The following is a 24,209-nucleotide window of genomic DNA, read 5'->3' as shown; positions in this document are numbered from 1 at the left end:
TTATGTTCCTATTTCCCTCTGGGATTCTAACAATTTTTCTTTGTGATTAATAAAGTACTCTATCTATTTGTTCCTCTCATCTGAGATGCCTCTTTTTATCAAATGCCAACATATACATCATACTGTTCATGCACTCTGTCACCAACAGTTTGATAACACTTGGCAGTTATAATAAACTCCTCCAAACTTCTGAGAATGCTTTCCACTAGATTTTAAAGTGTGGCTGTCGGGTGTTTTGCCAAGTGGAGTTAAGATCAGGGTTCTACTGTATGTAGGCTGCTCGAGTTCTTCCACATCAGCCTTGGCAAATCATTTCTTCATGGACCTTGCTTTGTACATAATGGTACTGTCATGGTGGAGAGGGTTTAGACTATTTAGTTCCAGTAAAAGTAAAATCTTAAAGGTCCCACATTTTACTATTACTTTAACAAGTTAACACATTTCTGAGGGCTTCCCCAAAGTGTGTGTTAATGCTCATGCTGAAATATCACTCTATTATTGCATTTTTTAAAAGAAAAATTTTAAACCCTCTTAATTTCACTCACCTCATCTAAATGTGCCATTTTAGTGTCTATGTAAATTAACTGCTGCACTGCTGAGCCACAGGAAGGGGATCATCTTATATGGGGTCACATTAGGGGGAAAAGTTAATTGGCTAGTTTAAGCCCTGGCTAATACAAAAATGGAAAAAGAACAAAAATCAGTGAATGAGGAGACTCATCTGAATGTCTGAAAATTACTAAAAAGTGAGTTTGCATATAAGTCCCCTTTAATGCCATAGCATACACAAAAACACTTTGAAATGTTCAATTTAGGGGAAGTACCAGAAATGGGTGTGATGGTCAAATATTCACATGCGCACACTTTTGGCCATGTAGTGTACTATTTAAGTAATAGAACTCTACTCATGCTTTTATAGCAAAATGTAGTGGTGAAATGTTGCCACTGTTATAGCCCTTAGTTTATTGTTTTCCAATAACAGCATTTAAAAAAAAAGTTTTAGAACCACAGAGCTAAGCAAGCTGGGGTACGGGATGGCCCTATATAAAGTCATATTTTTGTTTAAACCCTGGCCAGTACAAAAACTGAAGAAGAGCAAAAAGCAGCAATTTCTTTTTTTTTTTTTTTTTTTGGAAAGCGCACTGGAGACTCATCAGATTCTCTAAAAAATACTTTAAAGTGAATTTAGCAACTAGGTTACTGTTAAATTAAAAGCTTTACCTCTGATCTGTTACAAATAACCGACACTAGAGACTCCTTACAAAAATAGCAACTAAAAATCACCTGATACAAGATGTACATCAACCGTATCAACTTTGAAATTTACTTTTTTTTTTTTTTTTTTACCTTTATTTATATGGAGTTTCAGGTACAGATGTCCCAGTGTAATTTGGTACTATGGAAACTGTAACATATAAGAATTAATGCATTCATCCAGTATAATTTAATTTGGGTGATGATTGTGAGAGTTGCGTCGCTGAAAAAGAATCTACACTTTCTAATCAACCAGAATGCAGAATTCAACAGCTCTGTGATGTAATACATGTTCGTACACAGATACTTACCACTTACCAGAGAGTCGTTATCTGTGCTAAGAGCCGGGGGACCCCACAGCTCTTTCTCACCCCTCCCTCCCAATCTTCTCTTTCACTCCCTCTCTTCCTTCTGCAGTATGTACTGTGGCTCCTCTATGCTGAGCGATTATTGATCTGGGTACAGATGAAACCTGACTGCTTTTTAACAGCCATGTTGATTTAAACAGTATGTTAGGCTCCATTCCATCGATATGCAGTGCAGAAGAATGATTAAACACAGCTTTAGCAGGCTCGGCGCCTTCTTAAATAAGGCGTCTTCATATAAGTAGCAACGCTTTGTAGATAAACAGAGCCGTGTACGTTACAGTAATTGGGGCCACCGGTTGTTAGGGGAAGCAATGGAAAGGATTTAATCAAACATCTCTATCATGTCTGGGGAACATTAGAGTGACAGAATGCCTGACGTTAGATTCAATTTGATTTCGCAACCAGGAGGTTTCCCTCCCAAGAGTGGAGTGAAAGAGTAAGCCTAAAGAAAAGGGTATCGCTTTCAGAGTTTTCTTTGAACAGTAGAAGGTGCAGTGTTTATTGCATTAGCTTTCTCTTTCATCAGACTGATTTCAGTAAACGATGAGATCACAGCTTAATGACACTACTTCATTCGCTAACTTTGTTAGTGCAGGCAAGAAGACGCAGCATTCATCAAAGACGTGCGGGGTGTTTGTCATTTTATGAATTATTGATTTAACTGTTGAATTTTAAGCGATGGGCTGTGCAGTGGTGTAGCATCCATCTTTCATCTAAGCGCCTTATTATGCAGAATATGTGAACAGAGGAATGAGAAAAAGATTGTAATTAAAAATAAGCTTGCTAATGTACAGTATATCTCACAGAAACAGTTAGTAATCTCATCCATATATATATATACAGTATATACTGTATGTTTTTGTATTATGTGGTCAGTGGAAGTTGGCGGCTTTTTGCTGTCTCTGATCGTGCTGTTTAGAGGCTTCTTGCCCTCTAGCTAAAACCAGGCAGGGTGACAAACCAGCATGTATACTCGGGCAGCTCTTATTGAGTTAGCAGGAGATTCAGGGGGTGAGGGCACTGTAGAACAAAGCCTAATGCTTTGCTAAATCCAATTGCCTGGAGGTCATTTGCGGGCCCCGCGGCTAGTGCTGGTGATCTCTGTGTAAGGTCAGTGTAGATCTAATAACGGGCGACAGTTGCGTAGTGCTTTTATACACCGACCACATCTCTTGTGGCCCATTCAGCTGAAAGTATATCTTCTCCTGCTTGACCAGACCCAGCACATCCAGGAATAGACCCTACTCCCTTCAGGCCTGCCCCAAAAGGTTTCTCTGACCCACAGCTGGAGCTTACTGCCTATCTGACCCTTTTCATTCCCCATGAGAGATTTACCCGTGAAGCAATGGGGTATCCAAAATGTCAATCCATCTTCATCACTAGGAGAGAATTCAATAGTAAGCCATTTTGGGTGCTGGGAGAAAAAAAGGTTCAGCAGATGTGTCTTCTTAAAAAGGGGAAGGATCGACTGTGAGACCTCGAACTGGAGTGGTGAGAGGATGGGGCACTCTGTGGATAGATCAACTGTGGCTTAGAGATAGCAGCAATATTAATTAACAAGCCTGATTATAGCCCATAGGGGTCTAGTCTTTCTAGAAAGTATTAACTCACTCTGATACATTCTGAAGGCTTTCAAGATGTCCTTAAGTTGGAGATAAGTCTTTTCCCTATTGCTTTTTCCTTCTCTATACATACAGTACACTCACCATAAACTTTATTAGGAACACAATACATAGAAACAGGCAGATACAAGTAAAGAGCCGAGAGTTATTGTTCACACCAAACAAAAGTGTGATCTCTGTGACCTACGACATAGTTGGTACCAGATGGTTTGAGTATTTCAGAAACTGCTGGAAATCTCCTGGGATTGTAGGACAACCAACAGGCTCTAGAGTTTACACAGAAGAGTGTGAAAAAAAACACATCCTGTGAGCAGAGGATCTGCAGCCTAAAACACCTTGTAGGTGAGGGAGATCAGTGGGGAATGAACAGAACAAGTGAAAACTGGAAACCAGGGTTTTTTTTCCTCGACATTTTACTCTAATCTTTAAAGGTCCAGATTAAGTGAGTCTGGGCTAATGATAGACGTTGAATGTTTTGTGCTTTTGAGATGCTTTTCTTCTCACCATGGTTATAAAAAGTGAATATTTTGAGTCACTCTATCCTTCCAGGCAGCTTGAAATGACCTGGCCGTCTTCTTCTACTCTGAAAAATTCTTTCTATGGCACTCCAGCAAGGTCCTTCAAAAAAGTCTCAATCTCAGCACTATCAATATTCTGCAACTTCTGTCACCATGAGTGACTGATTTTACCATTACCACATTACTCTGCACTTGAAGTAGACCTCAGATTTCACCTACTTCAGTGTTTTCCTTCAGTTGCGCTCTGACATTGCCATCTTAAAAGATAAAGACACTTCCAGCACTTTCATAGGCTAGGGCCCAAAAAAGAAACGCAGATGCAGTGTGTGGCTGGTAAATCAACAGAGATGCTAAAAAAGGCAGCTGTGCTGATTTCCTGTACGGTCGTGATTGGAAAAGCAGGCCTAGTTTGGAGTTTATGTCTGCAGATGGATGTGTTGCCTAGGAGTGAGTATTTTCACAAGACCTGGTTTAGCATCTCTAGTTGAAGACAATATTTCTAATAAAGCTGCTAAATACATCTCGCCAGAGTAGATGCTATAGGTAGACGTAGCCAATACATTTTAGAGCCAATGCATAACAAACACACTCTAGTCCATTAAAGTTAAAATATGAGGTATAAAAGGTTGTTATAGGAAAATATAAATGATGGGGTGCTCTTCAAACAGAAAACACATTTTTTATGTGTTTATATGCTGCACAATTTTTTAAGTTGTTAATATGGAATATTATAGTGTATTAAAGCAACATATTATGTAATTGACCATTTTTTGGCAAAAAAATAAGTGGTGCTAAAATGTTTCTTATCTGGGATAAAAAGTGAATTTTCAGATAGGATTATAAAACACCGTTTTTCATAATACTTAACAGTGGCGGCTGGTGCAAATTTTTTGGGGGGGCGCAAACAAAAAGAAAATTAAACTTTTAATAATCGCCTGTAAACAACTATTAGAAGTGCTGGAAAAGCACCAAGTGTAAGTGCGGCCGTCATCACTGCTTCTTAATTAGAAGACCAGGTCGATCTGGTCCAAGTTCTTTAACTTTATTCTTTCTTTGTCCGATCGCCGTGCGAAAGGTTATTTTAGCAAAGAAATTACAGAATTTCCTCTTATCTTTAGCTGGCTACTACGTCAATCACTATTCAATACATTAACTAACAATCTGCTGACCATTATTAAGACTCGTTGAGAATGGTCCAATCACATGAGCCCAAATATTTAAAACAATATTGATTTGCTAAGAACAAAAGTGGGAGCATTCGGGGCGCACAGTGTTGCGCCACAAGAATGATTTAAAAAAATCCATTAAAGCTCAGCCTTAAATCACATGCTTTTAAAAAATTTACGTGCCTACATAGACACTCGTTTGTCCGGCGCCCTGCATACACACAAACACAAATGAATGTAATACAGTTTAGATTTTTTTTTATTGTAAATAAATTATATTAAGAAATACAGTGGAATATTGTGACTAAATGACTTTATTTCATTATTAATATAAATAATTATGTTAAATGATTACATGTTAAAGTAGCATTCTTCTCAGCCTAACTTTAAGCGCCCATTATTGACCGGCCGCCACTGATACTTAATGCTTCTTATTTCCAGATCCATACCTTTTTTTTTTTTTTTTTGGTAAATATGCATACACATTTATATTTTTATCAGATATAAAGAACCACATTTGCTAAATACAATTTCATGCCCTTTTATGTAGTGTTTTTTTTATGTAATGATCTTAATTGTCATTCAAATAACACTGGCCAGTTTAGATTTCACGTAAAAAGACATACAACGGAATAACTTGCATTTAAAATTATTCCTGTTTACAGCAAGACAGTATAACACTGAGAAATGGCCATTGTTGGTGCCACAAATAAAATCGACTTCAAAACAGCTAAAGTTAGCAAAAGTAGCTTCTTTGGCAAACACATTTTCTGTAATATATGTACATAATAATTTATACCATATACAAAAAAATCAGCACCAATACTGTGGTTTGGCTGTCAGTCAAACTTACTAGTTAATTTTCTTATAAAAGTGAAAAGCATCCCCAAAGCATTGTCATACCAAATACTGACTTTGTTTCATTCATTACTGGGTACTGAGCTTAAAAAATCAAAAAACACTAAAATGTCTGCTTATTTATGAGAATATGTCTGTTTAACAGTCTACAGTCATGATGAATATTTGTGTTAATGTAACATGGAGACTCGTCCTCAGTCCCTCCGAACTCTCAAAATATATCTCAGTCAGTGTCCCCCGAAGCACGGTTTACAGGTCTTCCCTTGAACTTGTAAAAGCATGTTGTTGGACATTAGGACATTTGCGCTGCTGACATATTGGACTAGACAGGCGCAATTAAAGCCATATATAGATTAATGCCTTACTAAATGGAACAATTTTCCACTGCGGCCATTTCGTTCTCCTTATAGCGAAATCAAATTAAAGGACTAGTACAAAAGGTGAAGTTGAACATCTGTGCATCTAGTGCACATGAACACTGATTCAGGGTCATTTGTATCAATTGCAGCTCCTAGTGTTGTGACCCGAGACACTTGAGTGTTATTATTCACAGGCCAAGTGGTGTTCTGCCCCCTGTCCCGCCTCCACTGTGAACATGAGCAGCTTTTGTTGTGTGTGTGTGTGTGTGTGTGTGTGAGAGAGAGAGAGAGAGAGGTGTTATAAAGTGCTTAAAAAAGCATTAAGGACCTTTTGTGTCTGATATAATCAATGGTATAAATGACAACACGCTCACCAAACTTAAAAAAAAAAAAAAAAAGAGAAAAGTGTGTACTGCAGATCAGTCTGAGTTCACTGAAGGTAAGGAAAAGGATACAGTACCTCTCATTTATCTATCAACACCAAGAGTGGCATCGGTGCCTTTTGAAATCAGAGCCGACAGCCTTATTATTAAAGGATTAAAAAGCTTTCCCAAGCCGACGCTTTTGAACTGGATGGTGAAGCAAAGTAAACAACCAAGAAGATTGGTCTTTAAAGGAGACCTGTAACGGAGCCAAAACAAATAAATAAATAAATAAATAAAAACCCTGTGTCAGATTGCTTTATTGACACAGAGTGAAGGCGGCAGTGTTTGTGTTTGCTTTTGTAAAGACCCACTGGTGTTGGGTGCAATTTTGTGGGTGATGGGGTGGAGGGTCGCTTCCAGCAGAAGCCCACAAACACGTCAGCTTCACTCTGGCATTACAGAGTTACAACAGAAGAACAGCGTACTCATAAACCGCACTCCATCATGGACACCCTTTCTGCTGGAACACGTAGAAACTAAGGCCGATCATGCTTCTAAAAATATGCTCTTGGTATGAGGGCCTGTGTAGCTGAAAACGATCGAGGAGGCCAATACCACACCAAAACAACGACTGAAATGGGTTTACATCCAAATCTATAATATCATAGAAGCTGAAAGAATGCTAAGGTTATGCACTATGTGCTTATACAGGTTATCTTACTTTTGTAAATAAATTTTTTTCCCCAAATTTCTTTTTCTTAGCGGCGCTGCGATGTTATAATTCCACCGGAGAAAAACATTACTTAATTAAACCGCGAAGTAGTCGCAGTTTTAATGGCGTACAGAACGCAATGCCTCAGGAAATTCGATCTGTCTGTTTACACGACAATCACATTAGCACATATCTGATTTATATCAGATTTATATCTGATTTATTTCCACATATGAAGCAGCCTGAAACCGATCTCGAAATATCGGAATGCATGCGTTTTTTTCCTGTTTACACAGACATAAAACATATCGGATATGTGTCACATATGAGCAAAAAATCAGAATTGGGTCACATTAACTGTACCTGACAGTGTAAACGTAGTTTTAGTTAGTCTAGAAATGTACTACGCCGCTTCTTGTAGTTGAAAGAGTTGAACTGACGCCTTTTACACAGTTGGACAACTAATCCTGATGCCAGGTCTGGGACAGTTATCTGTAGTGTTATGTAATTGTTATAATTAATTCAACATTTAGTCATTTTAGTATGGACAGTATTATTATGATTTTGTGTGTGTGTGGATAAATTTACCTCAGTTTCACGTAAGGAGCAGCTGCCTAGCGCTAAAATAAAGGTCGTCCTACTTAAAATGCAGCAGAAGGAATTCGTCTCCTGAGATTCGAAGGCAGCATCGCATACATCATTTGACCCGGTTCAAAGATCCGCCACTCTAAATTCACAAATGTAAAGAAACCTGCTCAGCTGTTCAGAGGTTTGTTCATTACTTCCCAAATAGCTTGTCTTTGTGTCCTACTATAGATAGCATTTAATGAAATAAGTATGTAATTAAGTGAAAATAAATACCATTGTTATTGCTTTGAGGACTACACACGAGCAAAGCTTACTTAGCTAGCTAGTACATTATCAGCTCCGGATCTGTAGACCACACAAAGCTGGAATTGATCCAGCAGTTTGGCAAAGCCTTCCTTGCATTGTGCTTCGTACAAAAAAAAAAAAAAAAAAAAAAACAGTCCGTGCTCAAATGTGCTGAACAAACCATTACGCTCGGACTGAGATCCTGAGGGACGTTAGAAAAAAGAAAAGAAAAAACTTCAGCAAAGATACATTTGCTTCCCGACAGCCAGGAACAGCACAATGCCTGGCGGTTTCCCCTTACACCTTCTGCTCCAGTTGCTGTGTACCTCATGAATAGCACTGCTCACTGTACTGCAACCTAAACAGGCAGGTCAGGCTGATGAAAGGGGACCAGGTTATTATATGTGCAAATGTGTTTATGGTGGTGACATCATAACCGCCAGGAGTTCCAAAAAAGGGCTTTGTGTCACCAAATGAGCTTTAAAAGGTGTGATACAGTATGTTTTAAAACTTGAGCAGTGTTTATATAGTACATTCTGTAAGTGTGTGCGCGTGTAGGTTTAAGCACCCTGTAAGCAGTGGACTGAGGAGATTTTCACCACCAATTTGTTTGCAACAGGGTGAAGTTTAACAGAAACTAGCCAGCGCAGAGTTTTTTCAGCATAAAAAAACAGCAGTCTGTTCTTCAGACTTAAAGAAAAAAAAAAAGAAGCAAGCTAAAATGGTGTATGGTAGATTAAATATACTAAATATTTGATTACAAATGATTGGAATGTTGTGGTTGACGGGTGGCAATAAGACTGGCATCCTCATGCTAAGAGTTTAATTCAAATACTGTACATATCCATATTGGTCCTACAGGTTTAAAGTTTAAAGACGAGAAATGGTCCTGCAGAAATGGTCCTATTTAAGTAGGAACAAGCACAAAATAATATAAAAATATAGCCATTTTTTGTTGGTTTGGAAATAATACAGACTATATTTTGAACCATGACAGATCTGTGATCAGGTCAAACTGCCAAGAGGACGTTTCAGGTAACTCAGTTACGCAGTGTATGAGGAACGGGATCTGGGTCGTCCTTTTTCTGTACATTATTTCGATTTTTGTTTTAACGGCAATTTGATGCGTGACTAATTCACCAAACTAAACCGTGAATAAGTAGCAGAATAAATAAGTGATTTGAACACTAGCCATCAATTTTTTTTGTTGGCTCATGGTTCCATGGTTTATGATTTAACAGCATAAAACTTTCATATAAACAGTGTCCAAGGCTACTTTATTGCAACTTTTTTTCCACTGACGTAAACCAAACTCCTCTTTAGGCCAAAGCCTGATGAAACTAAAGATGCCTTCAGAGTATCTACTGTATGGTTCTGTACAAAATAGTCTACTTTATTATTAAAATAAAAGTTTACTTTAGTATTATTTGTGTGTGTCCATGAGACACGCAAGGCTGTGGATGGGTTAGTTAAGAGAAAAATTGCATAAATTAATGCATATATATTCAAGCTAATAAGAATATTGATTACCTAAGGTCATGTATACCCTACACAACTAGCTGATTTGTCCACGGTACATTATGCGTCAGCTATTTGTCAGCATAATCTCGCGCAATTTATTTTTGGCCGAAAGTACTGACTAAATGATGCAGAACTTTAATTGTATCCAAATGGAAAATGACAAAAGCTTTGACTCATAGCAGTTGAATGAGTAATTGAGCTTTTTCGATTTGCATATTCGCCTAATGTTTTTATCCAAAAGAACTTACCACCGAGACAGGATGTAGCCGAGCAGTTGTGGAATTTAGGGTTCTCAAAGGTGCTTGAGGCCCCAGCCATGGCAGCCTGGTGAGGCAGAGTCTTAAACTCACAACCACTCGGGGCTGTAACCACCGAGCCACCACTTCCTCATAATGACAGTGTGAGTTTTGGACTCTGCCGCAGGAAGCGACTGAACGAAAGCCATCGTCAAAGCTCCAAGTTGAACACCACAATAGGCTGCATCTTGGAAGTCATGAGGCTTGAGACCTGTCCCAAATTCTCTCTGTTTATGCCCTCGTGCACTAAAGCTTCACAGCTAGACAACCTAGTCTCAATGATTGAGGATTTTTTTTTTTTTTTTTTTTAATCGTAGCAAAGATCCTGTACTGGAGAACCTGTAACCCATTATTAATCAGATTTAAATGTCTATTATTTTAATGAATACACATTTTCATAATTTTCTTTTAATTTCGTTTAAGCAGCTTTGCGACATTGACCACTGTTAAAAGTGTTATACAAATAAAATCGAATTGAACTTAATCGAAAGTAGTAAATTTCTTTATATCCAGCTTGATAAACCAGGCCTAATATTATTAATTGATGTATAAGTGGTGCACTAAAGTGCAGACTGGGTCACTGCACCACTGGTGGAAAAGACATTATGTTTTCAGGTTGTCTGTATAAGATTCTCATTAGCACATTGAGTTACAGGTAACAGATGTTGGTGGTGGGTGTGTATGTCAATTTCCCACCTCAATTTAACAAAACGTAATTTTTAAAAACATTTGTTTTCAAGCCTATATTTGCATGACGTTCATATTCATATAGAATTATCCTCAAAAAATAAATAATATAGCTATACACTCACCTAAAGGATTATTAGGAACACCTGTTCAATTTCTCATTAATGCAATTATCTAATCAACCAATCATATGACAGTTGCTTCAATGCATTTAGGGATGTGGTCCTGGTCAAGACAATCTCCTGAACTCCAAACTGAATGTCAGAAAATGGGAAAGAAAGGTGATTTAAGCAATTTTGAGCGTGACATGGTTGTTGGTGCCAGACGGGCCGGTCTGAGTATTTCACAATCTGCATCCCACAAATCTCCATCAACTGCAAGATGCTATCCTATTAATATGGGCCAACATTTCTAAAGAATGCTTTCAGCACTTTGTTGAATTAATGCCACGTAGAATTAAGGCAGTTCTGAAGGCCAAAGGGGGTCAAACACTGTATTAGTATGGTGTTCCTAATAATCCTTTAGGCGAGTGTACTGTATATAGAGATGTAGCATGGGGATGTCCTTTAACAAGCCCACAAACATCATATTGTTTTTATACAACAGTTCTAATACCAACAAATTGTGTGTATTTGGTTTAGAGTCAAACGTTGCCAAGCAACGAACACATTCTTCACCCCCTAGCAAAGCTCATTGAGAGGTTGTTTGCTTCTTAATTTATAAATCGAAGCCAACATTTCCTGTTGACTCGTACATTTCCCCAATTCATTTGCTGACTCGACAACTGTCAAATGTAACATTTGAAAATCTCTGCCTGTAGTAGTGCTAGCTCACATTGCATGAATGGAATGTTTAAATCATATAATTCAAAGAAAGAAGTTTATCCAATACGGAGTGAGTCCATGTGGGGTTGTGCCAGGATATCCCCACTCATGTAATGCCCCAGCCTTGTCGAATCCGAGATTCATTAATTGTTCGTATAAAAAAGAAAAGAAAAATCTAACCAAATGCTTTTTTTGGCTAGTGCACAGACAAAGAGACACACACATTTTTTTGGTATAAATTTTTAAATAAAGTCACTTGTAAATATTTGCTGAAGCCAAACCAAATCATAAATTTCCTCTCTGATTTACAAATGTTTGTAAAACACCTCCATATTTGTTATAGTATGTTGATGAATGCTGATTACACAGAAATTACCAAGCTCCACTGTGGAGCAGATGATTTGCATATGGTCACACCCTCAAAACTCATAAAAGGCAAAGCTCACACAGCTGAAATGGCGGGTAAATCAAATAAAAATTCTTGCTTTGAAGGAGAAATGAAAATGATTGTGTGAAAATATGCATTATTTAACAGTGTAATTACACTTCGAAAAGGCCAAAGTCTGGAACTGAATTACTAAAAAGGTGAATTGGATATTAATTAAGTGTGGTGAAAAGAAAATTGTTTGACAGGGGAAAACAGAGAAAAATATATGCTCAGGTGATCACAGACACCAAGCCCACCATGCAGCGAAACGTGTTTTATTTTTTTTTATCTAAAGCTCTGTGTCTGAGTGACTCTCAGCCAGATATTTCATGTAGGAAAAAAGAAGCGTGTCATAGGAAATTCACCAGGGAGCATTTGCCACACTGCAGCTTGACACACAAAGGATCAGTCACTTATTAGACACACAAAGGATCAGTCACTTATTAGCCACTTAGTGCTGGCTCTCATAAAGAGTATTGTGGCAAACAGTAACCCGTCCTTCTTTTATACAGCTACAGTTGTAATTCATCGAGTGGCCTGATTTGTACTAATTTATGGATTTTTTTTTCTTCTATTCATATTGAGCATGTCTTTAAGTGCTGCCTTCAGTTTGAGACAACCAGGTTTTATAAAATATTCATTAATTTGGGTGTGTAACTGAAATACACTAGCTAATTGAACTTGACAGCATAATGCATGTACAAAGGTGCAGGAACAAATTGATTTAATACGATTTGAAGCTGATCAGCCGAGATTTGCATTATTTATTTATTTTTTTATGAGATTACACACATTTAGGTTGAACAAGTAGGATACAAGGAGTACTTTTATGAAATAAATGGATTTTCATGAATACCGAATTCCTTATTAGGTGAGTATTACACGTACACACACACACACACACACACACACACACACACACACACACACTGCCTAGCCAAAAAAAGTTGCCATTTCAGTAAGGTCACATTAATGGGCTGCATCAAGCAAAGAAAACAGCTAAGGAAATTACTGGAACGGGTTTAAGAAACCTTCAACACATTATTCAAATGTGGAAGCGTAGTGCTAAACCATCAACTTTGTGGAAGGAATGTGATTGGAAAAAAATATTAATTGAGATCACTTAAACACAGGGTGAAATTGCAACAGTAAAAACCATAGCTATGTTTAATAGTGAAAGTAAGGCCATTTTTATATGCATCCAATGTCATGAGAACTAAACTAAATTGGGACTAAACATCTGTATGGCCATAAGAAAACCACTTGTTAATGAGACTAATCGGAAAAAGGCATTACTGTCTTAGAAAGCATAAAGATTGGACTTTTGGAGCAATGGAAAAAGGTCTAGTGGTCTAATGTTATGGCAGAATAAAATGAAGAAATGGTGTCAGCTGATGCACTGAATGACCAGGTTATCAAACCTATCTTCAAAAGTTACTATGTAGAGAAATACATAAAATATATTGACGTGATCTAATTTCACAATTGATCGAACATGCTCTAACACAAGTTCGTAACTCGAGTGTTCGTTTGTACTCGCACATGTTATTAATCACGGAAGCTAGATCACATGTCAATATAAACGACAAACCTTGTTCGTTCTTTTAACATGAATCGTTTAACCATCAGCACAATTCTAAAGAAGACGGACAAGGTCATGGGCCGTGTTAGTTTTATAGTCAGTTGTGTTAGGATCCTTGTACCTAGACAATGTTTGTTGGACTTGCGACCAAATTGGACTTATGAACAAGCTCTCGGAACAGAACTTGTTCATATGTTGGAGACTTACTGTATACTGTATATGTGTATATACCGTGTATACTGACCCAAATGTCTTCACATGAGGACACGACACTTTTTTAAAATTGTCATCCTTGTACCATCCTTATATGAGAAGTATTAGGTACTGTATAGTTACTGTCCTGGTTGAGAACTAAATGTATAGCTATGGTTAAAGAGAAGCTGTGTACACTACAAGAGAGTCGGAGTCTCTCTCTCTCGTCTTTATATACATGTGTGTGTGTGATACATCATTATGGTGCTTTTTTACATCCTGGCCAGGAATCGTGTTCAATTGAACGAATGTGGTTTCTTAAGTAGAGTTGTGGTGTGTGTGTGTGTGTGAGAGAGAGAGAGAGAGAGAGAGAGAGAGAGGAGGCGGCGCTATGACCCAGCGGACTCCTCCTCTCCCTCCCGGTCCCTGTGGCCGAGCTGAGCAGAGCGCTATCGAGCGCAGAGGAACTCATTACTGTCCTCAAGTCCACTCCGTGTCTGTGTGCAGGATGTCCGTCTGACACTTCAGCCTGAAATTCCTGAGGATTTATCTGTTCGACTTTTTTTTTTGTTTTGTTGTTGTCCTTCCGTCTTTCTCAGATCCTGTGTCCTTGTGGTTCTGTCTCACTTCCACTCCTGTGATTCTCTCTCTCTCTCTCTCTCTCTCTCTCTCTCTCTTATGGAATTACGCATCGTCTCTGGAATCCAAACTGCACACGGACTGGCGTTTGGTCCGGACATTTCCCCTCCAAGGCACCCGAGCTGCTTCAGCCTGGAGTTTGACCCAGTGGACATCTCCCAGGCGGGAAATCTCTGGGCGTCGGAGTGCCGTTCCGCGGGCGTGAGAATAACATCACTGAGACACTAATCATTAGAGAGGAGGGGGGAAAAAAAAAAAACCACGGAAAGTTTTCTTCCTCGGGTTTCAGCTCAGTGGAAAAAAAATAAGTAAAAAAAAACTGCTGTGTGGTGGAGACTTTGGGTGCCGCACATCAGACTTGTGTGTGTGTGTGTGTGTGTGTTGAAGGGGAGACAGTCCGCATCCGTGCCTGAGATCCACTGCAGATTAAACTGCGCTTTCGGGAAAAACGCGCGAGGAAAAGTTGACCGCGCTCGCTGGATTAACGGCGCTTCATCCCTCCGAGACAATGCTGCAACACTGAGGAAAAGTCCCGAGCCTCTAATATGACTGGTCGGCGCGTTCAATCCAGCCCTGATCTCCCTCTCTCTCTCTCTCTCCCTCTCTCTCACTCTCTCACTCCTCTGCTTGCGTGATGTTTTGATGCTGCACATTTTTGGTTACAAATATGATGAAATGGCAGCCCCGGAAGAAGGTGAGATCATTTATGGTATTTATGGTATTTATGGTACTGTACATGTCATGCTTGTTTGTATCCCGACTGCAGGATTTCTTGCTCCCTCTCAGCTCTTCGTGTCTTGTGAAAGTTGTGCCAGATGCCAATGTTTTACGCATGTGGCGCATTTTTACGCATGTGGGCGGATTGGCACAGGTTGGCCTCCTGTTGTGAGCCGTTACATTTCTTCTTATTATTGGTCTTATTGTTACCTTTCCGTTAACGTGTCCAGTGGTGATGTCCAGTTACAGATGATTTGGTTAACATCTTAGTCTGTCTTTCATTTTAAACTTTTACTGTAAGTGCACAGCTGATACACTCCTCACAACACGCAATCCACTCAACCTGATGCTTAGCCTAGTTTCTAGTTTCTACCATGCACCACAGTGTAAAACATCAGCTACAGTAAACGCTTGTATTCATTTACTTCTATATGCTCTATAAGGATCTTACAACATATTGCATGCACACATCACGTGACCACTCATTGATAATTTTATATATATATATATATATATATATATATATATATATATATAAATTATGTAAAATTATAATATATAATAATAAGCTAATTGCATGCATATTGTCCATGGGTCTGCGTGTAGACTGGAGTCTTGATGCTACAGCTTGTAGTTCTTCTTTCTTCCACACGGGGGCAAAAATGAAGTTGATTCATTTTTCTCCCATCTGAAAAATATAGTGGTTTTTTTCCCCCTTTTCTTTTTCTTCTTTTTCTTTTTGGAACACATCTTGATTAGTTTGCTCTGTGCTTTTAATTGAAATAGGTATTAGCAGATTTCTTTGAATTCATCAGGATTAAAAGGATTTCCATAAACGATAGTGGATTTGCAAACAACAGTAGAAAAAAAAAAAAGAAATCACAAATTCTGAATGAGTCATCTATGCAGCTGTAGTCAAAAGAAATCTGTAAACAGCCTGCTCCGGGAGATTATTAGAACCAAAAACAGGGTTGAAGAGTGCCAGAGTTACAGGAAATTGTCATTCACAACACCACCTCGGCTCGGAGGGACTTGACAAAAGCGAGGGAATGATAATAATTCCCAGCAAAAGACGGCTGCTGGTAAAACTCAGCAGGTGTCAGATTGCATTCTTTGTCAGAACCTCTTGATTATGATTTCCACCATTTCCCTCACACAGGGCCTTGTGCAGTTGATCAAAGCACCACAGGTTTCACTCCACAGCTAATGTTTTTCTTCTGAAGCAGTAGTAAGGCACTTATTGTTGATTCTTCCCCAGGACAGGGAAAGGATGCTTTTTAAAATGTTTGGAATGTCTGGACTTGTAGTTCATGACAAGGACACACTTGTGTTGTCTGTAATATTGTTTTGAGAGCACTAGAATTATTGTGTCTGCATCCTGTGTATATGTGTGTGTGTGGCAGAAAAACTTCAGCAGAAGAAGCAGAAAGCAGGGCATGTTGGGCCAGGGCTTGGCGAGACTCTGCGCAGTCCTGGCCAGCCACGAGCATTCCTTGCAGAGTATGGCCTCACATATTTCCTTTAGTGTTTCCACAATCCCTGAAGTCTGTTGGAGAAATTGTCATTTAAAGAGACCCCAGTGCTCACTGCTACGTTCTCATTTTGTTGAAGCATGTAGGTTTGCTTCAGTAGCCAGGCCAGGTTGTGTTCCTGCAATAAAAATTCCTGAAAATATTACCCAAAAAGCACGGAAATGTTCCTTCTAGCATGCCATCAGACTGACCTTAAATCCGAGCTGCTAGTGTGGTGGGTCCGAGATCGTTCCAGGAATATTATTTGATGATTTAAGGACAGATCTTTCTTAATCCAAGTTTAAAGACTTTCCTTAAAAAAAATATTACAAAGACTTTCATCCCTTAGTGAAATGGATGCTTGCTTGCTTTTTTTTTTTTTGTCCAGTCTGTCTCAATAGTTTGACCCGAATGTGTCCTCGCGATGGCTTAGAGGAACCACAAACTCAAAGAGCTGCATCTTCAAACACAACTCTCGCTCCCAGCAAGATGTAGATCAGTCTAAGATTTCCATGTGTTGAAAGGCCTCTTTCTCAGAGTGTGTTGCGATCCATTATGCCACCTCCTCAGGCTCAACACTCAATAAAAGCCACAACCCGACTCTGATCCGGCTGGCTTTTTGTGTGGGTTTCAGTTCATTCCCTCGCTTTTAACAGTTTTTACTCCTTATGTTATCTCCCCTGTCTTGTCTAAATAATTTAGTGCTTGAACCAGCATGCACCAAAAGCGTCAGTGCAACTTTGACTGTTAATCTCAGATTCTCCTCGTATACTATCGCTTTGATTAGGATTAGAGGCAAAAATTGATACATTTTTAAAGCTTCGTTTAAGCATTCCGGATTTCCTCCGGCGGTTTGCACGCACCCTTTGTGTGCTCCCAGAGCAGATCGATACAGGTGGCGATAAACACGCAGAGTGTTTGCCTGAACCCAGGGCGAGTCTTCCGCTCCTGATTGGATTACACTAATATGTTCAAAGGCACTTCGTATTTCTCCACACTGCGTCCGAGCGTGCTGATAGCGTTCTTGGAGTAGCCGATTTTGTTCACGGCAGATTACGGGACTTATTACCACCTCAGCAGATCAGCCCCCCTATCCATTACACACAACCAGTGACTTATAGAAAGCCCGTACCCAAGAGGGTGGCTATTACAGAGGGCTGGGCTGGAGACAGAGATGTAAATATTTATGAAGTCAGAGATGCTGAATCAGGGTTGCAGTCCAGGAAAGTGTGTGAGGATATTCCAAGGCTTGGAATACATGATTTCCATTTGTACACTTTGGTGCTTGTTGAGAATAAACTTGACTTTAGAAGATTTATTCATTTATTTATTTATATTTCTTGTTACTCCAACTTACATGAATTTTTAAGGCTTTATTTTACAGCTGTTTCAGTTTTATTTTTCGTTTCCTCCTGATAAGCATGATGGCTCAATCATAAGACTATGATTAACATCTCGACCGAGCTCTGATTGTGGCAGTCAAGATAGGACCACAATCACTTCTTCTGGAGGCTGTTTTTCTCCATTGTCTTATAAGTGATATTGCCGCAGACCTGATTTAGTGGGGACTTCAGCCGAGTGGGCTTCACCCTTATCTGCAGTGGTATTGCTTCTGTGCTAACCTAATTTGGTAGCTCTTAACCTCTAAGCAGCTTCAGGGCCTTATCTCGGTTCGATTTCTGCTTTATTTATTCGATCTATGAGCAGAGGCTATCTCTGTTCTGACATTTTATCCATCACTGGAACTGCTCTGACTATTGGCCTGACAACAAACACGAAACTCGACGAATCCATGATGACAAACATGCGCTGTTTTGCACACACTGTGTAAAAAGCGTGTCCTATTACTTCAGCTCTGATCTCAGACTTCCCGCGGTATGTATTTATGATGCGAAAGGACGAGCAGTCACGAATAGCTAAAGGACGACGGAGTACTCGACACCGATGCTAGTGTTCTAATGTATGGTGTAAAGGTGTTCTGTCACGCCCAGTGAAACGGAAGAGGGAGCACGTTGCGAGCCAGCCGGATGATTAACGGTAAGGAGTAGGTGCACCTTCTGTGTTCTTTGACAGGCTAGCATATTTACAGCTTACTGCTTTGTGTGGAATTGAGCTGAATCAAGCTTTGCAAGGAAGGCAGGCGGCCAGCAGTGAGGCTTCATCTCCAACTCGCTCGTATCTGAACAGCTAATGCAGTTGAGGAAATAGTGGATGGAAGTTATTAGGGTGCCTGGCAGTGGTCCCTTCTGATCATACTTTAGCAACGCAAACACAAGGTGCCTGCTCAGGGAGTTTTAATAACACAAATTGTACAGCTGCAAAGCCACGAGCATAATTCGATATACGTGCACAGGATTTCTCCTGGTTGAAAAAACTGGGATCTTTCGCCTACCGAGGGGATAAACATCTACCAAGGAAAACAGGAAACAGATCCCCAGAAGGAACAAAATGAAAGCATATATACTGTACGTGTATAGAAGGTATGGTGGTGGTAATTCTTTTTTAAGAAAGCTTGTCAGAAAGGAGGAAATTGGCCTAAGACCAGAGGTGAACATCAGGACTGGAATCACCCTGCGCTGGGGCTGCAGCAGAAGTTACGCAAGATAGAGGATTTATTTGATGCAGGTGTGAGCAAGCAGGATAAATAAAGACCAAAATGTGTGGCGGTCCTTAGTTACTGTCTAGTCAGGGTTATGGTGGTTTAAATAAGGCTGCTAGTATGTTTTTTCCTAGATAGTGAGTCAGTTGTTTGAAAGTTTTGCTGGTCAGGCTGTACTTTTCTGCAATATAGCAATATTATTACTGCTCGATATTACAAGGGGTGTTCAAGTCAAACCAGGACTTGTGATGAAACGTCTTGACATAAGGAATAAAACTGACTGAAATTTACAGAAGACCTCAAGCACAGTACGGTGATGAGACTCTTGGCTGCGGTTAAATATTTAAACGGTGCAAATGCCGTACATCCCGTGAATGTCGGGTACACTGCAGTTGTTCCTGCGAACATTCAGCAAGTGGAACATGTGATCCTTGAAAATTGACGCATAACTTGTTACCAGCTTACAGAATGTGAAAATGCAATTATATATATATTTCTATAAAGTACAGCACATTCACTGCAGAAAATGCAAACCGCTTCCATCTTCCGTGTTTTGCGAGACAATCGCTAGATATTCAATTAAATTCAATTTCATTTGTATAGAGCTTTCAACCATTGTTATTGTCGCAAAGCAGGTTTACACAATCGAAAATAATTATGAAAGTTTGTATGGAATGTAAAGGTGTATGAATCAAAATGATAAGATTGTCCCTGATGAATAAACCGAGGGTGACGGCGACAGTGGCAAGGAAAATCTCCCTGAGATGGTAATAGGAAGAAACCTTGAGAGGAAGCAGACACAACAGGGAACCCATCACGATTTGGGTGATAACTGATAGCAGGGATTGATCTGCAGTCATACTGTGTGTTAGGAGGCTGCAAGTCCAGTGTAATTTATTCTACTTTTAGTTTATGGATGGTGGGTGAAATACAAAAACAATTATTGCTTTGTATGAAACATGACAAAAAATCAACAACACCAGATAATTTTTAATACTTTATATCCTCTAAAAAAATATAGCTACTTAAGACAAATTCGACAACAGCAGAGTTTAATTTGTAAACTGTAGTGATCACAAATCGAATTGAATTGAAAATCGCCATGCCCAGAATTGTAATTAAATTGAATCGACAGTCAAAATGATCAGATCTTATCAGTTTTTACGCATTATTCCTAGGTGTACGCCCATCACATCGGAGCATGCTAGTGTAGTAAATGACGGGTTAATGTTTGGGTCGGTGCAGTGTCGGTTTGCACTGTCGCCTTGAACGTCCAATGTTGAGAATTTGATTCCCATGTTGGGTCTGAGTGCATGAAGTTCGCATGTTCTCCCTGTGCTGGTTGGGTTTCCTCCAGGTAGTCGGGATTTCTCCCACAGTCCAAAGACATGCAGATTAGGCTAACTGGCGGTCTCAAATTGCCTGTAGTGTGTGTGCCCTGTGATGGATTGGCACCTCGCCTTGTGCCCTAAGTCTCCTGGGATGGGCTCCAGGCCCACCGCGACCATGAAAACAAGAAAAAAAGGTATAGACGAGTTAGTAAGTGCCACGTTACAGACTCCAGAGCTGGAAATATTATTATTATGCCCCCTGAATAAATTGTTTATCATGATATCTTAAAGCAATGTTTTGCACAGATGTAGTTTGTCTGTGTTAACAGTTCCAAACACATCTTTGGTATGACTTTCAGTAATGAGGTTGATGAACTTACAGAGGCAGAATTTGCTGACCTTTTCAAATATTGGATTTGGGTTTTCCACAAAATTGTTCAAATGCCACAAATATATATATTTTTTGATCCCTAAGCAGATACAGATTGTAGCATTGTGTTACACCCCTTACTCTTATCATGCACTTCACATTTTAGCCCATTTTCATTACATTTTCAGGTAGGCTTGTGGCTGTAATCCTTTTAGCTTTTTTTCATTTTAAAGACAGGCAGCATTCCGAGTGTCTAGGCACACAGTTTGAGCAAATATGAAAAAAATCATTTTGAGATGGTAGTCCCCTTTAACATTTTCAGAGTAGTGCAGAAAATTAGCTCCTTGATGTGTTTGGAGGTTTACTGCCGCAAGAGCTCATCTCAGCCAAGCACCCAAGCATCTAATATGACCAATAATGCTTTTGATTGAAACCTATTTACACAATTTTGCTTTTTACCCCAGGCGGGCGGATGAGTTAATTAGCTGGATGCGGTAGATATGGTGTGTGTGTGAGTGTGTGTGAGAGAGAGAGTATGTGAACACTGCGGTGATATCACCAGGAATGCTAAGGGTTGGATGTTTCACCGTGTAACAGTGCAGTGCTGAATGGTATGACTGTGTGTGTGTGTGTGTGTGTGTGTCAGACGAGCCCAGGCTGTTTCTCAGGCCCAGAGGTATTAGCAAAAGCAGCCGGTTGAGTAAATATGCAGGCTCAATACACGGCATATTTCCTTGTGCATTGAGGTGGGAAAACACCTCAAATACACCGGCCCCTTGGATCTCCTCTAGCAGCAGCCTCTTGTTCTCAACTCCAAAGGAAGTCAAGCAAAGACAGGTGGGGGGAAAAAAAAGAAATGCTTGTGTCTGAAAACATAGGCTGGCCCAGAAATATTTGATGAGGATTCACACCTACTGTTCTACAGCTTAATGGCTTGATTGCTTTTTTTAAGATAATGCTTGATGCTGAGTATTTGTCAGCATGTGTCTTTTAGCTGCCTGGCTTTCATCAGAATATTCTGTATAAATAATGAGCTTCATCACTGCCTGCAGCAGGGAAACATCTCAGAGACTGTGGCCAACACCTTTCCTTAGATGGCTGAGCAGCTGCTTTTGTTTATTAAAATGTCTGTTCTATGATTATTTTAGTCTCAATCCAAGATCCAATTGGAAAGATTTAGGTAATTTTTGTTTTTGTTTGTGTGTTCGTGCTACCAATATGCACCCAAATCTAGAATATGGCAACATTCCCCCATCTATTATCTGTACCATCCTGTGCAGGGGTGCCAGAGGCTTGGAGCCTGTCCCTAGGAACATTTTACACATGAAGGGGCATATTGTAGATGGTATGCCAACTTATTTTGGGGCCCAAGCACACATACAGTACCCAAACACTAGTCATACTCTATGGGCAGTTTAGAAACACCATTCTGCATGTCTTTAGACTGTGGGAGGTAACCAGGGTACCCAGAGGAAACTCACCAAGCATGGGGGGGAATTTAAACTCTCCACACACACACACGACTTGAGGTGCGAATTTGAACTCGCAACCTTGGAGTTGTGAAGTGAGCCACTGTGAATATATGTGTGTTTGTTTGAAATAATATTATATCAATTAAAAAGTGTAGTATATTAATATGTATATACTGCAACGGTTATTTCCAACCAGGTTTAGTTAAGAGGCTTTCACCAGAGGTGATCATAAAGCATAACAGCACTGGGATGTATAACTGGTTGTATCACTCCACATCACATATGATCTAACGATTTAGATAGTAACTGTCAGTCACCAGCATGGATGAACGTAGGTTGGTATGGACAGAGGAGATAGCAGCTGCCTGTCAAAACTCAAATTCAAAACCAGTCATGGAAGAACTTTTAGGAAAAAAACACATCTGATAAGGTTATGTCATCTTATGAAAAAAAAAAAACATTTAGTGTCCTTAATAATTGCTTCTAAGTCAGTCTGTTTCGCCTCTAAACCGTCCATGGTCTATGGTTTACCTATGTCTACAGAGCTAACTATCTCCTAACACAAGGCTGAATTCCAAATTTCTCTGCCACCCTTTGTGGAATTGGGCCTAATCATACTCAGGGAAGGGTACTGTGGGAACAATTGTATGTGGGAACATAGGTTGCTTTAGATGTTAGGAGTTATAACCTAGTTGCAGAGTTGTCTATGTTAAAGCCTTAGCAAATGAGTCAGGTTTGGAACATGTTTATACTGTAGCTCTTCCTATACACAGCATGTGAGTTTTATAGAAAAAAAAAAGGGTAATAATGGTGGTTTCCAGTTAGGGTTGGGTCGATAGACGATGCCGTCGTCCATCGCCGATGGTCGATGGACATCACGATGCTGAGCCGGCATCGCGATTCTCTGCCCGCCCCCGTCGCAGCAGCAACCTCGTGAAAAACACACACTTAATCACACTATATAGCCAAATGAAATGCATGCTTCAATTTTCGCATCTTTACTTATTTTATTATTATTATTATGAGGAAATAATAACAAGGAGGTTGTTAGCGATCACAATACAAGCTATAGTGAACTCCAAACGAATTACACGAACTAATTCGTTTACATTAATAAATGAGGCATACAAAAACAGCAGAAAATAATCTTAATAATTTTAATTAAATTGGATTAAATAAACTACACCAAATATGGCTTTTCTATGGTTTTACCATAACGAACAGAGCTTGGAACAAAAAACATTACATTGTAATGTGAGTAACAACATTACCCGCTGTACTGAACACACGTTCAGACGGAGCACTGGTTCAGTTGTACCAGTAGCTGTATTCCACGGGATGGTGAACACGCAAATTTGTCGTCTTTGCATCTTTTGCGCAGACAACTTTACCGCAAATCCTACACACCACTTCAGACGTATCGTCCATCGTGCGATGTCAAATTGGTCGTCATCTCCCAACCCTATTTCGAGTTAAAGTAATAGTTTTATTAGGACTACTCTCACCACTCGCTCAATGTTCTGCATGAAGAAGTAGTCCAAGATTCTTTCCCTACATGTCACCTTGTTAGACGTTTCAGTAAGCTCAGTTATTATTCTTTCCACGGAACACTTCACTAAATATTAGCCCTGGATTGGAACTTCTGGCACAACCAGTAGTTGGCACAACAATTGCTCTGTTTGTAAAATGGCATGAGTTTGTGAGACATGCTTTTGAGATACATTATGTTATCTGGCCTGTAATTAGATTGATTTAGTGTGTTGGGGTGTGGTCATCTCAAAAGATAGATGATAATGGTTAATAAGGATCATATAGGCATTACTACACATTAGTCTTAAAGGGGTTGTTGATTTAGACATGTCCAACTTGATAGCTGTGTTTCCCAGCGCCATCACCAACCATCTAAGGTCTAAACAATACCATATGTTTTAGATCAAACCTATATT

General features: G+C 39.5%; 1 protein-coding gene across 3 annotated transcripts in view; it reads left to right on the top strand.

The window, feature by feature from the left end:
- Nucleotides 1-24,209, top strand: part of ttc28 (tetratricopeptide repeat domain 28) — a 216,735-nt gene that overhangs the window by 71,212 nt on the left and 121,314 nt on the right. The window contains exon 1 of one of the 3 annotated variants that reach the window (XM_053515896.1): nucleotides 14,087-14,957. The exons of the other annotated variants lie outside the window; for them this stretch is intronic. Coding sequence (XP_053371871.1) covers nucleotides 14,931-14,957 — 27 coding nt within the window. The 5' untranslated portion in view covers nucleotides 14,087-14,930. Of the gene's footprint in view, nucleotides 1-14,086; nucleotides 14,958-24,209 lie in introns of those variants that run through there. 3 annotated transcript variants of the gene reach the window in all.

This window comes from Clarias gariepinus, chromosome 17 (assembly GCF_024256425.1).
Source record: "Clarias gariepinus isolate MV-2021 ecotype Netherlands chromosome 17, CGAR_prim_01v2, whole genome shotgun sequence".
In the NCBI taxonomy this organism is placed as follows: domain Eukaryota; kingdom Metazoa; phylum Chordata; class Actinopteri; order Siluriformes; family Clariidae; genus Clarias; species Clarias gariepinus.
The sequence above is the reverse complement of the archived record's forward strand: the minus strand, read 5'-3'. Positions and strand labels throughout refer to the sequence as shown.